This window comes from Bombina bombina, chromosome 2, assembly GCF_027579735.1.
Source record: "Bombina bombina isolate aBomBom1 chromosome 2, aBomBom1.pri, whole genome shotgun sequence".
NCBI lineage: Eukaryota > Metazoa > Chordata > Amphibia > Anura > Bombinatoridae > Bombina > Bombina bombina.
In genome coordinates, this window is record NC_069500.1 from 1,095,154,759 (window position 1) to 1,095,171,566 (window position 16,808).

General features: G+C 36.8%; 1 protein-coding gene across 2 annotated transcripts in view; it reads right to left on the reverse strand.

The window, feature by feature from the left end:
* Window positions 1-16,808, reverse strand: part of LRBA (LPS responsive beige-like anchor protein) — a 1,331,662-nt gene that overhangs the window by 1,300,426 nt on the left and 14,428 nt on the right. For both annotated transcript variants that reach the window (XM_053703733.1, XM_053703731.1), the window contains exons 3-8: window positions 16,479-16,631; window positions 15,540-15,708; window positions 7,624-7,703; window positions 6,221-6,283; window positions 5,042-5,139; window positions 4,867-4,959 (exon numbers count right to left, since the gene is read on the reverse strand). In XM_053703733.1, coding sequence (XP_053559708.1) covers window positions 4,867-4,959; window positions 5,042-5,139; window positions 6,221-6,283; window positions 7,624-7,703; window positions 15,540-15,708; window positions 16,479-16,631 — 656 coding nt within the window. The remainder of the gene's footprint in view (window positions 1-4,866; window positions 4,960-5,041; window positions 5,140-6,220; window positions 6,284-7,623; window positions 7,704-15,539; window positions 15,709-16,478; window positions 16,632-16,808) is intronic.

Below are 16,808 nucleotides of genomic sequence, written 5' to 3' on the forward strand. Positions count from 1 at the left end.
CAATAGGCGGCCCATTCTGAGGGCACCAGGCCTGAAAACCACTACCCAAAAAAAAAAAAAAAAAAACACTTTGACCAAAGCCGAAAAAATAGGAAGGGAAAAAGGCCCCAAGGACACTGACCAGCAGATAGTCCGGAAGCCTAGCTAGGGACCATAACTGTCGATCTCCCACCATACACCCTTTACTAGCAAAGAGAACCCCAGCAAAACTCCAAAAGGAACAAGGCAAGGATGAACCAAATGGAAACCGAAGGTTACCAGAAACACCATAAAAGGAGAACCCTCAAATTAAAACAAGCTCGCAAGACCCAAATGGGTCCTGACAATAATGGGAGGCAACGCCCAATCTTAACAGCAACCACAAGGTTTACAACCAGGTAGCAGAACGGAGAAAGGTTCTCACAACATCCTGCAAAGGATTGGAACAGCTAGCTAGCACACGATCAAGGCACAAACAGCTGTAGCTGGTTTCAAAAGAGCAACCCCTCACTTGCCAGGCAGCAAGTCAACCAGCGCCTAGGGACAACTGAAAACGGAGACCAAACATCCTTTGAGATCAGAACACTGAAGAATTCAGGCAAAATTACATGTAGCAGACCCAGACGAAGGTAAACACCTGAGTCAATAACACGCAGCCATCCTCAGGATGACACAGAAAAATACTTGCTAGAAACTGCTACCAAAATGTAGAGTGCGGAACCTCCACTACAGAAGGCGCAACCGAACCGCCAGACCTACAAATAGGTCTCGAAAATAAAAGGAGAGCCCAGAACCTCAACGAGGACCAATGTTCCCCCAAGATCAGAGAAGAACAACGGATCTCAGGACCTACCTCCAGCCAGGCCAACCAAAGCATCGGCAGGTTCGAAACCAGGGAACCAGAAAAACCCCAGCTCAAACAACGAGCGGAAAGATGGCACAGCCATTACAGCAGTGCTCGGATGCCAACCCGAACCCCACATGAAGACTGTTGACAAGGCCGTAGACCTAGAGATCTAGCTAAAGGCCCAACATAGACTCAAGGCAGAGCCAGCAACTCTCCACATGGACAGAACAACCCAGAGAGCATACCTCAATCCGAATTAGGTTAACCCGTCTGTCCCAGCCTTCTGAAGACAGGAGAAGCCCTAAGATAGGGACTACACTTTCAAAAGAAGGAAATAAGCCCCCCGACAAAGGGGACCAGCAAAAGGGCCGGAAGGGCAGAGCCCCTGACCCCAGGACACAGCCAGAAACTGAACCGAGAGAACAAATCTCTAACGCTCTGATCTGGAAGGAATCCCCTGAAGATTTTAACTTGCTAGCACCAGACAAGGTGCCATAGCTGCAGTGGTTTTTGCTAGCAGAGAAGTGAAGCCATAACACTAGATCAGCAAGCCGACCAAGGGAAACTGACCAATAGGCGAGGGCAAGCCCAAGGGACATCGGCACCCAGAAAAACCTGCCAAATTTAATGGTACTCATTTATCAACCTCGGAAGGAAGAAGGGCTGAGTCAGCCCTGCCGTGATCTGAACCTGTGACCCTGGATCTTTTAAAACAGGCTATTTGGTAGTCAAGGCATTTACCAACTGAGCTACCTCACCAGCCGGAACCAGTTTAACTAGCCCAACCATAAGACACAGCCCAAGTTTTCTGGAACTGGGGAACCCCATACCAGCTCTAGATCCTAACAGTCCAGTACAACCCACAATGGGATCCACAAAGGAAGCACTGAGTGAGAACCTCAGCCACCGGAAGAACCAGAGTGAAGAGGTCCAAGCCCCCCAAAACAAGAACACGGAAACTGAAATCTCCCGTCTGATATAAAAACCAGACCCCCGGGAGATAACCATACAAAGTCTAAAGTAAAATGGACAACGAGAAAAACTTGCAAGTCCCGCCAAAATACGAGACCACTCCTTGAAAACGCTCCAAGGAGCTAAGGAAGCAAAGACCAAAACAAGGTCACTAGAGAACAAGGGGATACCTTGAGGACAAAGTTACTCGAACAAAAGCTAGTCTCCACATCACCCCCCGAAAATCAGAGGAGAAGATGAAAGAAGGATGTGGAGCATCCCCCAGCTTCGGGGAAGAAACCCTAAACAGAGCTCGGGGAGACCACACTGCCCATGTCCCTACAAAGGAACCAACTCCCGAAGGGTACCAGGTCCCCGAGGAACAGACGAAGTCCGAAAGGTTAAACAAAATATAGGAACAAAAATATTATTTGTACAATGTAGCTTTTCTCCTATAGTGTCTTGTCGAAGATAGATTAATATCAAGATATCTGTGTTCTATAGTACCTCTATAGAAGTAGTGCTTAAGCATTAAAGTAAATTTTAACAAAGAGAGACATAGATCACTAGTTAGTATGTCAGATTAACAAAGAGAGACATAGATCACTAGTTAGTGAGTATGTCCGAAAGGTCTCAAGAAAAGAACCACAGCAGGAACAAGTCCAAGGGCCATTCCAGAGCCTTAGAAGGCCAAACCACCCAAAACGGCGTTAAGGAGGCGCTAAACCCCCAATCATCCCAAGAGAGGAAAGAAACTCTAGGCCTTGAGGAAATCGAAGCAAAAAGAGTGATGCAGCGGAACTCCACTGACCAGGTCAATCAGATTGAAGGCTGAATAAGGACTGACACAATCCTTCCCGTCATACGGATCCTTTTAGAGACCTTAGCTGAACTTATAAAGAAAACACACAATAACAATTGTGAGCACTCAGCGCCCCACCGGACCAGCCAGGCAGAACAAGCGCCACGTGTCTGAATAAGCCACAGGACAGAAGATCTGAATCCCAGCCGCAGCTGAGGTCTTAACTGTCAAGCTGCCTAAATCCTCCCTCAGAGGGGAAGGTAAAACAGGCAAACATAGGACTAACGTATCCCTTAAACTTCCGAAGAAGCAACCAGAGAGAATCGATCCCAGAAGTTCCCAAAGGAAACACATAATCAAAAATAAAAGGCATCCTAGCCAGATAAAAGAAAATATAAGGCAACCCGTAGGTTAACGCCCATGAAGAAAACAGGCATACCCGCAGGACCAGCCAAACTGAACCCTGATCTTCCAACAAAAAACTGGGGAAGACCCTTAATAAGCAGACAGTTTGGAGATTGTGTCATCCCCTCATGTCTAATGAGGTGAGCCATTCAAAGTAGAATACTGCGGATTCCCATATCCATTAAGGATAGGATCCTCTAATAACTCAAAAATGTGTGAGTAAAACGCGAAGACGCGCTATTCTGAGACGAAAGGCACAAAACTCATGAACAGCTGCACCAGCAGGGAACTGTATAGGCCCACCCAAGGCCGGTAGACCCGGGAAAATCGGGCATGAGCACAAACACAAATAAACGTCTGGACTTTGCAGACGCATAATCGCCAAAAATCTGTGAAAGCGAAAACGAGCTGCAACCTCCGGGGGGGGGGGACAAGCCACCCTGTAAGGAGGGATAATCTGGGTTACCCGCATGTGTAGTAGTCGGGAGCAGAAGGGAACTCGCCTCTCGAAGGAGAGAACCCCCAGAGGCAGATGGCTCGGCAGACCCCTGATTGCCTGAACCCGAGGAACAGGGCGCTCTAATACGGCATATCGAACATAACTGATTGACCTGTGTCAACGGGGCCAATTTGCATTCTTCCCAAGTCGAAGAACCTGAAAGTTAAATTTGAACAGACTCAGAATCCTCCATTACTAGATAAAGAATTAAATAGGTGGCGTTTAAGTTTTTTCTTTAGTCCATATTGACACCCACAATGGCTGGGGCACTCACCACCTCCTAGAACCAGACACTAGCAGACTCTAATTTTTCAGTCGCCACACGGTCAGGAATGCGTAAATGGAAGACCAGAACGTAAACACGTCCAGTCACAAGGTGAACCGCACAGTCCAAAAAGCGCTCCCAACCATAAGGTCGCGTCACTACCAAAGGCATTTATGTTCTAGCCAAGAGCCCAGTTAACACTACACATAAGCAAATTGAATCACATAAACATGATTAAAAAAAACCCTGTTCAATAATCCCCCTCTGAATATATTAACCCTTGATTCCAAGATACCAAAGGAGCCTCACTGAGGCCCTATAAATATACTTAATAAGTCCCACAAGATAGATCCTTACAGGAAACAAAAAGTTAGAGTACATTCTGATGAAGTAAAATGAAACGATCTTACCGGAATCTACGCCATAGAACAGGAACATGGCCCTTCAAGTGTGACGAATAGTTGCAGCGCCTTTGCAATGGACTTGAGAGAAGAAAGCAGACAGCGAAGCGAAGTTGGACAACGCCGATTGCTAGTGGAGCTGTTAATATGAGTCGGGATGGTTTCGCAGAAAGACTCTTCCTCCATCTTCGGACTCTGACTTTCATCCAGGTCCTCACCGAGAGACTTATAGGATTACTTAAAGCTCCCATGTGGAAGAGTACTACCCTCCAATAAGAGACAAAACAAACTTCTGACACTTCTCTGCCAACCTCCTGGGACGAAAGGCAAAGAATGACTGGGGGATGAGGGAAGTGGGAGGAGTATTTAAGCCTTTGGCTGGGGGTTCTTTTTGCCTCTTCCTGGTGGCCAGGTTCTTATTTCCCAAAAGTAATGAATGCAGCTGTGGACTCTTTCCATTAGGAAGAAAATCAGTTTACAAGGATTGATGGTAGAAAGGAAATGTGCCAATACATAGAATCTTAAAACAGGATTAAACTCTAAAGCTTTTGTAGCTGTGGATCCTACCCTGACGCAACGTTTGCCATTTATCTCAGATCTAATTGCCAGCGGAACAACATACTACAACTCGGATACAACATACTACAGCTAAATGTACCAGAGTATTGAGGTGTGTACATAAATAAAAGAGTGTGCAGGAGAGGTGGGTTTACTTACTTTGGTGACAGGTGCTTCAAAAAATATCCCAACACTTTCAAAGCTTGAACTCTTATTCCTTCACTCTTTGAAGCCAACAGTTTATAAACAACCCTTTAAAAAGAAAACAATATAAATGCATGTCTACAGCACACAAGTTGCTTATTAATGTATTCAGTATACTTAAAAACGGTACCGAAGTCCATTTCTTTGATCAAAAGCAGGAATCATTGAACCTGGGTGCTCCGACATGAGTGCAACAAGCAGCTGAAGAACATCCATGAGATTATCATCCTGCAGATGTATAAATCATATCTCAATACAAAAGCACAGCACGTGTTTAACCTTTAAGCAATAATCAAAGCCCAGCAGCACACACATTTTCTGCAAGCAATTAGTTTATAGAGCTTAATACACTAGACATTACAAGGCTTTAATCTTGCTTATGTGTGATTTAAGGCTACAACGTATATGACAGCTGTTATTCTTCAACACCGCAACACAACCTGAGAAAATAAACAAACATTTATGAAAAACTTTTAAAGCAGTGACATCTTGAGGTAGAAAGGTGGGCTTGCAGAACAGGCTGAGTTTTTTTATGGGATAATAATAATAATAATAATAATAATAATAATAATAAAATGTAATGTTTCATTGGATCTCCTGTATAAAATGTATATTGTGCATTTTTTGCCGTGTTTAAATCATGTTTGCTACAGAATGTGATGGTACTTTACAAATATAATCATAACCTAATATATAACTTATTATCAGTATTACAATAATAATAAATAGTAATAATAGCAATATAGTTATATAATAGGTTGTGTTATATTTGTAAAATACCATCATATTCTATAGCAAAGGATACACTGAAAAGAAAATATATATATATATATATATATATATACATATTAATACAAGAGAACCAGAGAAGCATTACACTTTGTTCTAATTGTGAAGTGGAACATTGAAAAGGGGCAGTTCTGAAGATAACTATTCAACTCTCTTAATGCATAATGCATAGGTTTCAATATGTCAGCATCTATACATGTAATACATTAGTTGTGATAGGTGTTTTAGGAGTCAAAAATGACAAACTATTTAACACAAGAAAAAACAAACTAAAGTCTTATAAAGAGTAGAGGAGAACCACACAGAAAAATGTGGAGACAAATCAGGAAGCTGCCTACCCATATGAGTTCTAAGTCACTATAAACATGTAGAAGCTGAATTAGCACTAAAGAAGGCCTGATGATGATTTATCTATAGCTAAGTGGACACAATGCTGTTAATACATGAAGTTCTAACTAGCACTAATAGGGCACACAAAACAAAGTACTTCTGCATCTGACACATCGTTTGTAAACCGTACCTCATGAATGGTCAGCAGATAATTCAAAATTGCCTGCAGTTCGTCTTCTTTTACTCCATAATCCTTAAAAAGAGATTTATATGCAATAAATGCTTAATGCCAAACTATACAGATGAAAAGTTTAAATGACATACAGGCAGTTTATAGTTGTAAAGAATTATAGGGGAGGGGAAATAGATACATATGAAAAGTAAATATAAAAATCAGTGTTATAGAACACAGAGCAATGAAACATTAAATGCTTATCAAAAGGTTAATCTCCAAGTGACCACAAGTTAAAGGGACACAATAGTGCAATTATAAAATGCTCTGTTTTAGAACATTGTATTAGGACACTAATGCTTATAACCACAAAAGAATTAACACATGTAGGTTCTTTCCAATCTCACCCCCCCCCCGCCCCCCCAGATAATGGAAGGTGGGAATGAGCATGTTTTGTTTGTTTTTTTAATAGTTAACAATGTAATAACAATCATTCTGAGTCAAATACAGCCAAGATTTTAACTCACACAAAATTTGATTTCCACTTCCTCATAACAGCACTTGGAACTGCCAATAATGGATGCTGATCACTAAAATCCTAAATGGTTAATGGGGATAATGGAGCCTGTGTGTGTGTGTTTTGAAATTGAATAAAGTAGTGCAACAAACTGAATGCAATGATGATTTTTTTTTAAATATCATTAACTACATTAGATCTTAAAGGGATATACGTGTGTTTATCAGTTGCATCTAAAAAAGGGGATTTTATTATTATTATTTTTTTAAATGAATGTTCCTGTCCTAAATATTTCTATTACTAGCATGTGTGAGGTGGTGTTCATCTCCACTGACAGAACTCTGGGATTTGTTGTATTGGGCCAGTGAGCAAAAACCCTATGAGTAATTGTAAACTTTTTTATGCAAAAATATATGATTACTTTAATTGTTGACGTTTTATACGCATGACAAATATTAACATTTAAAAGATCTCTTTAAATATAAGTGGACCTAAAGTCTATCAATATCAGTAGTAAACCCAATGGTCATTTCATTCTTGGTCATCATGTGAAGAAAGTATATATATTTTGAGGAAGTCAATAAATACATTCAATTAAAAATACATGTGACCATTGTGATATTCTAAGGAACAGTGTTTTTGTATTTTACATTATCACTCATGAAATAGGAAACTAGAAATTAGCCAGTGTAAGTCAGTGCTTCTAAAATAAATGCAGTATAGATTTAAAGCCATTACAATGTATACGTTAACTGTACAAAATTAAGTTTCACTAGCAAAGTATGGAACGGATGAGGTCAAGTGATACAGTCACAACTTTATGCCATTATGCACAATGAGCAGGACATTTACTGATGTTAGTCTCAAAAGAATACCAAGAGCTAATATTTATTAGTTATCATACCTTCATCACCAGCTGTTTGATAAATATCAAAAGGAAAGCTCTTAGCGACAGTATTTCCTTTTCATTTGGCCTTGGGCCATCTTGATTTGGGGAAAAAAACAAAGACATAATTAGCCAAACATTGTAAGCTGAGGAGGCACTTATATGCATAACATACCTAGTTGTCAGGATTGACAAAGTATCTGCTTATATGATGAAATGGACTCAGTAACATGAATACTAAGACATTTGATATTTTTTAAGTGCCTAAATTAAAATGTAATACAAGCAATTGCAATAATAAATTAGACCACAAAAGAGGACAATGTGATCTATACACAAACTATAAAAACGGTGCATTCAGACTTGAGGAGTTTACAGTTAAAGTAATATCAATTTGCAAAACCTCAATTCAATCGTAAAAAAGTAGCAACATAATCAAGGTAGATTAAAGTCAAAGATTTTTTTAAAATAATTAAAAAAAAAAAAAAAAAATCAGGTTTTAAATCAGATTATTTTGATTTTAATAGGATTTTTTTTTTCTATGAAAAATCTATCTAAATATTTAGTTTCTATTTCAGGCAGATTATAACCCTAAGGTTATTCATCCTAAAATAAAGGATTAGTTTTAAATTATGTAGCATGAGGCTGTATATTCAAGGCTGTAACGTTTACATTTTTTGGCAAATTAATTCCATTAATACATTTGCAATGTGCTGCTCTCCCATGGGTTTCTGTAAGATTATTTTTGGCATTTTTTCTTTTTTAGAATGTTTCATATACCCTTGGTTTTGTAGTTCTCGAAACTGTGAATCTGTGCCTGTGCAATAACATGCAACTTATTCACAGCACAGCAAAAAATAAACAAAGAGTTGAAAATTGACCTTAAAAGGGGATATATGATTCAGATAGAGCATATGATTTTCAGGTTTTCTCTGCATCCTTTGTTGCAGGAGAGTAATTACCTACTGGGAGCTAGGTGAACACATTGAGTGAGCCAATGACAAGCACTCATTCACGGTAGTGCATTAATTCTGAGCCTATCCATGAATAATTTTCAACAATGGATACCAAGAGAATGAGGCAAATTAGATAAGGAGTAAATTGGAAAGTGTTTTTAACATTGCAAGTTCTATCTGAATCCCTGTAATGCCATTGCTCTCCTGCAAATCTATGCACACCAAATCAGCTCTTACCAAGTTTTACAAAGCTCAATAAATAGAAGATTGTTTGGAGTAGAACAGATCTGCACAAGTACCTAAGTGTGAGTGGGGATGTGCAAACATTAAAAAACAAATATGTTATTGTTTTAGTTAAATAAAGCTATTTAAATTGTTATTTAGGCAATCATTTCTCTACTTTCAATTAAAATTAAGTACAGCTGAAAAGTTAATCAAACATGAACCTATTAAACTGGAGATAGTTCATTTCCCAATAAATTCATTAATTTTAATAACCTTTCTATGTATTTCTAAATCAGTAATTTACTGATCCTGTATAACTGGAAAAATAATATGTTAAGTTACTCTTCCAAAAATTAAACCTTTGTGTAGAAAATCATGATTTAAATTAGGTCTCACTGCTAGTGATTTAAATTAAAATCCACCCTGATCACAATTAAGAGTACATGAATCATGCTTCCCAAATCATTAACGCTATTAAAGCTTTTTAAAGCTATTTTTTTTTAACAAAAGGAAGACAAATTGTTCACAATGATCCCAAAATACTTATTTAATAATGTTCTATTCAACCATCTGTGATAACATGTGCTTTAATAAACTTTCTAGAGAGTCAGTCGTAGCAAAATAACCAAACTGATCATGCATGCTTCCAGTCCATCAAAGATTGAATGTGTATGATGTGGGTTCACATAACTGAATAAGGGGGCAAATATAGAATATGCTTCAGAAAATATATTGCTTCTGATTTAGAATTGAGGCATAGTATAACAAAGTATATTCCTTATCTCTTTCTATGACATTACTTCCTATTATAACTCAGATCCCATCAAGAATTCGGTTTCCCAGAATAGTCTGAAAACTTGGGTTTAAAAAAAAAAAAAAAAAAAAGACTAAGAAAAATCTGTATAAGCTTCCAACAAAAACAAAGATAAAACAACAGCTCTAACAGACATATTCCAATAATTTCCAAGCCCACCATACTTAGATATAAATCAAATTATTATACACAATTTTCCCACTTGAGAACACTAATATTTTCCCAGGTATACAGAAAATAACAAAATCAAATTAGAAAACCAATACAAATTTATTCCAGAAAGATAAAAAAAAGGATTATAAAATATAATATATAAAATATATTTTATGTCTGATTAAAGCATACAAATATTTTCTTTTGCTTTTGCCAGAAAATAGAGTGGGCTCTCTAAATTGTATAAAGTGGCATTCACCATATCTGAATTCTGCACTAATAAGTTGTATAATATTCTCCTCACTACGCTTTGTATTGTTACCCATAAAGTAGGATTTTTATTTATTTAACATTTTGAAAATTCAACAAAAATTCTTACTAAAGTTCTTCAATAATAGGCTTGTTTATCCATATAAGACCAGATGAGACAAATGTGATATACCTGTGTGTACCAGATGATACCACTGATCTAGATTTGAGTAAATCATTCAGCACTATATCCCGCAAGTTTATTGGACAAACTTCAAGAAAATTCATGTTAGTAGAATGTTGGCTTCAATTTAGATGACTTTTTTTTTTAAATATTAGGAGTATGTTTAAGGTATGGCACAGTTACTATTGGTGTGCAACAGGGTTTAGTATTGAGGCTTATTTTGTTTAACATATCATAAACAAAACTGTTAGCCAGTTTCAAGGCAAAGTATATTTTGTTTCATGTTATAAAAAAATAAAAAAATGTATAAACAGATTTGACTTTCAGGAGGAGTATAGGAAATGTTTAGAGTTACTATTACAAATGAACATGTCCAAATGCCCCGATCAGTTGCAGACGCGCAAATTTGCTTCAAAAACCCTCTTGCCAATTTAGTGTGCAGATGAAAATCTGCCCCTCGTTAATTCAACCAGAGGGATTGACAAGCCTCACTCTCATACAATTGGTTGCACAAGGGTAGGGGGGCAGCATTATTTGTGCAATTGTAAATAAGAGAAAAAAAATTGCAGACATGTATACAACATGTGAAACCTATCCATTTGCAAATTGATAAATCTAGCCCTAAACGTGTTTTTGAATGCTAAATGCATGATTTTTCCAATGTATTTTACCGAAGAAGAAAAAACGAGACACCTATTGTCAGTCCTTGTCAAATTTTGCCTGAAGAAAAACTTGAGTATGTATTATTTAACTTTGAAAAGGGAGACAGGCAATATTATAGAAGCCCTTCAAGAATATTTAACGATTTTCTTGTTGCACAATCCAAAAAGAAAGTTTTACACACATATACTATGAGGGCCTATGCACCAGTATTCAAACTCAGAAAGTTGACAGTTGTGTATTGTGTTTGTGAAGACTTAAAAAGGGACATGAAACCTACATTTTTCTTTTTTTTTTATTCAGATAGGGCAGGTGATTTTAAACAACTTTCCAATTTTCTTCTATTTAATTTGTTTTGCTCCCTTGATATTCTTAGTTGAAAAGGTAACCTAGGTAGACTCAGGAGCTGCTGACTGGTTGCCATGCATAGACGCCTCTTGAAATTGGCTGACCAATGTCTTCAGATAGCTCCTATTAGTGCCTTGCTGCTTCTTTCACAATTGATACCAAGAGAATAAAGCATATTATATAATAGAAGTAAATTGGAAAGGTGTTTAAAATTGTATCCTCCATCTGAATATCAAAGATAAAAAACTGGGTTTCATGCTCTTTTAAAGGGACAATGTACCCTATTTTTTTCTCCCCTTTAATTTATTCCCAATGATCCATTTTACCTGCTGGAGTAAATTAAATAGTTTACAAATAGTTCCTTTATATTTATTTCAGATTTGATTTTGCAAGTGGTATACCAACCTATTGAAAGTTTCTATAAGCATTGGCTATAGTTGTGTAAACAAAGCCAGCAGAGGAAATTATACTCCCAGTGGGAGGTAGGAAAGAAGTAATACAAATTTGCTGCTCTCTGAGTAGGTGTAGTGTTTGAATACTGGTGCAGGTTCCTCACAACATTTGTGTATGCTGCTGAAAAACAGTAAAACTTTTACTAGAAGCATTTTTAATAATGGAAGTATAATCAAAAAATGCTTCTTTTTAAAATTGAAATGCATCCAGCCACATTTTAAATTTTGACTTTTCTATCCCTTTAAGGGAATATAATTTGTTTGCAAAAGCACCAGACACAGGCAATTGTTACTGACAAGAATGTAGCTCTAAAGAAGAGACTAGTATATAGAACACTCAGTTTATTGAAATCAAGCAAAAAGGTAAACAAATTGACAAGCTTAACAAATAGCAATGGGATTAAATCACCACTTTTTTTATTACTATTGTTGTTTTTTAACAAAATGAGTGGCTTGGCTAACTTTTTAGAAAGCATTGGTACTACAATGGAAGTGATATGTCGTACATGGGGCAGAAAATGATTAGAACACACTGAAACGCTGAATAAAATGCAACAAAAGAAACAGCTGGGTTTTCTACCTATATAAAATGTATACTTTTTTGGATTTTCTGCTTAAGATATGAAAATATGTTAGTGCTACAGAATGCTTAGTTTACAGGTGGTCCTGGCAGACAACTTAGCTGAACTGCATTTAGTGAGCGCTGAATTGTTGATATGTATGGAGATATTTTCTATAATACATTTACTATGATTATTTCTCACTCTAAATACTCCAGGACAGGGAAATGAATTTTGACACCACCCTATTTATATATATTATGTCTCACACACTACCCAAGAAGATGAGCATTGCCTTTATTTACAGTTCATTGTACAACTGAAAAAAATGTAAAAAGTACCAGCATTAAACTCAACTTATCTCCACACAAGACTCTAACGTTATTGTTCCAGAACTTAACTAGGCCCACTGTACAATTCTTCAAACTAATTAATCATTCATTTCTTTGTAAAAGGTAAATAAAGTGTCATTATGTTAACAATGTGATTTTGCAACTAGTAGCAAATCTATACTTCATTCTATGCTCTTTTTTATAATTATCTATAACCAGATAAGATAGCGCAAAATAGTGACAAATACATAATAAATAATAAATAAATTTAAAAAAAAATGTACATTTTGGTTACTTTTTTTTTTCTTTTTAAATATGTAAACAAAAAAAATTGAACAGATTAGTTATTTAATTTGTGCTATCTTTTTTTTTATTTTTTATTTTTTATAAGTTTTAGACCTTGTGGAGATGTGCCATCTGCACACCAACACAGCCAGTGAGTACTTGATATTGGACTAGGAGTTGTGAACCCTTAATTCTCTGGTAGATTAAAAGCTTTAACGCAACCTATTTAAAATAAAAACAATAAATCAGTCTGAGAAACCCTCTCTGAAGAGTCAAATGCACATCTTTATTCTTCGACCACCTCCAGCATTGGCAAAGTAAAGACTGAGGTACCTGTGAGGTGGGAGGGGCTTTATAGAGCTCTTGGGGTTTGCCTACTACTAGTGGTAAGGAAGAGTAATTCCAAGGAGTAATAGATTCCGGACTCTCTCCTCTTGTAATAAAAATATTATTAAAACACAGTCCTGTAGATTGTAAGCTCTTCAGAGCAGGGGACATCCTCATCCTATAATAATTTGTTGCTTTATCTGTTTTTATTTTATTATAATAAACCAATGTTTTTGTGTAGAGAATATGGCAGCACCTTACATATAAAATGTGAAAAACAGAATTTATACATACCAATAGATTTGTTTCTTTCGGGATGATGAGAGTCCATAGGTGTCCTTAACATGTGAGATATATTTCCTGCCACTAGGAGGACCAGAGCCCTCACAAGAGATTTAATCCCTTCCACCTCCTCTCCCCACTAAGTTTACGTATAGCCGAGCAGAAGAGAGAGACAGAAAAGGTAGTAAAGACAGAAAGTAGGGCTAAGCAGGTGCAAATAAGAACGGTCGCCCTTATAGTAAAATAAAAAATAATAAAAAAAAAAAAAAACAGAAAGAAATTTATCTGAAAGTATAAATTCTGTTTTCTTCCGTAAGATGAGAGTCCATAGGGATACAATACCCAAGCTGAGAGTCCCTGAGATCCCATATTAAGGATGGGTGGGACAAAAAAGATGTCAGTTCCTGACATCCATGTCAAAAGCAGCTTTGGAAGAAGGCATAAATATAAAAATGGTAGCCTTTAGAAAAGGTATGGAGAGGAGACCAAGTTGCCGCCTTCCACATCTGTTCTAAGGAGGCGTCATTTTTTAAGGCCCAAGTAGTAGATACAGACATAGTAGAATGAGTAGTTACTCTTTTTTGGCAACGGTTTTTCTGCAACCAAGAAAGTCTTGCGAATAGTCTGCTTAAGCCATTATGCCAAGGCTATTGCTGTAGCCTTTTGACCCTTTCTGGGACCTGAAAAGTGGACAAACAAGCAAGAAGTCCGTCTAAAATCTTTAGGCAGATATTTAAAAACCTGATTAAATTTATTTACAGGCTTTAAATACTCTGGGTTCGGTTCTGATAGTACTAAGGTATTCAAAACCTCCTAAAGCAGGAAACTGATATGGACCACTTTAAATCTAAATGTGGAATCAGTTTCTTGCTCATTTATTAGATCAGGGTCTATAAACAAACAAACTAAATAAATAAAAACACACATCAGAACCCAAGGGGTGCCAAAGGAGGAAGCAGAGCTTAATTCCGGAATGATAAGCAGGCCAAAGCCTGTGAGAAAAACACAAAAAAAATTAAATAAAGTAAATAGGTGCACCTCTTGATTCCCCTTCAGTCCCCCACCCTAACCGCATCCACAATGAGCAGAACCGCTAACTGCATAAGTTATCAGTTTTCATAAAGCGACAGTGAAGCTTTTCTGGTTTGAGAGAAAGAAATGTGAACCCAAGACAAAAAATACTGAGAGCTGCAAAGGGGTAACAGGGAAATGGAATATGAGGGATTTTAACTTAAGTCCGTAATATTTGGTGCTAAACACATAGGTCAAACGCTATATGTAAAGGCTGTGAACCTCCAACTATGTAGTACCTATATAAGGAGAGTGTACTAGGGATAGTTCCAGGGCTGTATTTAGTGTCTTAGTCACTTACCAGGACTGTAGCACCCCTCCACTGTATCTTCTCAGCTTGCCAAGGTCTTTCCCCCTCACAGAATGCTGATCCACTAGAGAGAGCACATAAAGTGCAAGTAACTATACTGCAGATACTAGCAGATATACCAGCAACCCCTCAGAAGGAGGCTAAGCAACAAATGAGCGCAATTATGGCACAGAGATTTTCCAGTGAGGGTACGGACATGCCATAACTGAGGTAATTCCTTTACCCTGCTTCAGAAATGATCATGAAGTTTTCTCTGAACAAAGATGGAAGTGGGGTACTGGTTCTCAAGTCAGGTCTGAACGCCCAATAAATGATTAGATAGAAAATAATAAAATACTGCTTGCAGAACACATCTCTCAACCTGTCTCCTCAAAAGCCAAGAACAAACTGAGTCGGGAGAGGATTAAAGCTCTTGTGAGGGGACTTCTTGACCTCCGCCTAGTGGCAGTAAACATATCCCATATGTTATGGACACCTATTAATTATCATCTTGAAAGAAAAAAAATTGTAGCATTTCATTGGTTCCTTAAAATGTATGGCTTCCCAAATTAAAGAAGGAAAATTCATTAAACACAGCAGTGCAAATTAAAACAGTTTATAGTTTATCATGTGCTTCCACATGAAAGGCATCTACACTTAAAAAAAACTTCTAAGCAAAAATGAAGAACACTGTTAAAGAATTAATAAAGAAAAATGCAAAATTAATCCATCTAAAATTAAACATACCCAAACCCTTTGGAATAATCCCACTGCGATCCTGAGGATTAACGACCCAATAGTAATACTTCAAGGTATGCATCACCAAGAGAACTGTTCCGATTCTACGCACTGCATTGTATATATTAACTGTGCTGATGAAATCTGTAGACATGTATGTGTACAAGGCCAACTGAACCTATAGCAAGAAATAACAGCAGAATTACACTATGCATCAATCATAAACAATGAAATATGGCTAATGCATCCATTTGTTTTTAAAATGACAACTTGCAATCTGTAACTTTGTAATAAAATAAATAAACCAGTAAACTATCAGAATGCATCTACCAAAGTGTTAATGTCATTTTTTTCAGTGATCAAACTCTCCGTATGACTCACTTTTTGGAAGAAACAATCTGGATTTCCTTAAAAAGTTACTACTACTTTGTTAGCAAAACATACTTTATTTTGCAGTATCTTATCATCCAATTAGGGGCAAAAATATATTAAGGATGGGCTTGTGAAGTCTGCAGTGTGCACTTCTAGTTTATCCCTTTAAGTACTGGAAATCCCACAATATTCAGAGATAAAATACAGAATTAAAAAAGTTGGGAAAATAAAATGATGAAAATATATTGCAAAGGAATTTTTTTGCAACAGAGTAAAAATATGTGTACCTTTCGCTTTATTATGAAAATTCCAAATGGTTTTAAAATTCATGACTACTTCTGTTAGATGAACCACTTGTCCAGGATATTTATATATTTTTACACAATACTTCTTAAAAATGTATATATATATATATATATATATATATATATATATATATATATATATATATATATATATATATATATATATATATATGTATGAACCCCTTTTGTCTTATGTACGTTTGGCTTTAAAACATTCATGTTTCATTTAAAAGTCATTTTTAAACCTATTAGAAAGTAACATGCTACATACCTTGGCTGGGGTATGAATCCATATTGCTGGGTTAAGTAGAATATGGTCACACAACTGTTTCAGAAGTGGTATACCATTGTGCAAACTGCTTAAATATTTTGCAAAGGTCAAACTAAGTTCCAAGACTGTTCTGGTGACATGAGCTTTGGAAGACTGCAGAAAAATTAAATTGTTAATACAATTGCAGTTTAAAGTGTCAATATGCAAAAGGGAAAACAAAATACAATCACAGAGTATTGTAGCTGCATCAAAAGGTTTCCATTAGTATGGGCCTGAAAGCATCTAAAGGAAAGGTCAAGTGATAGCTAACTAGCTATTATAATTAATTAT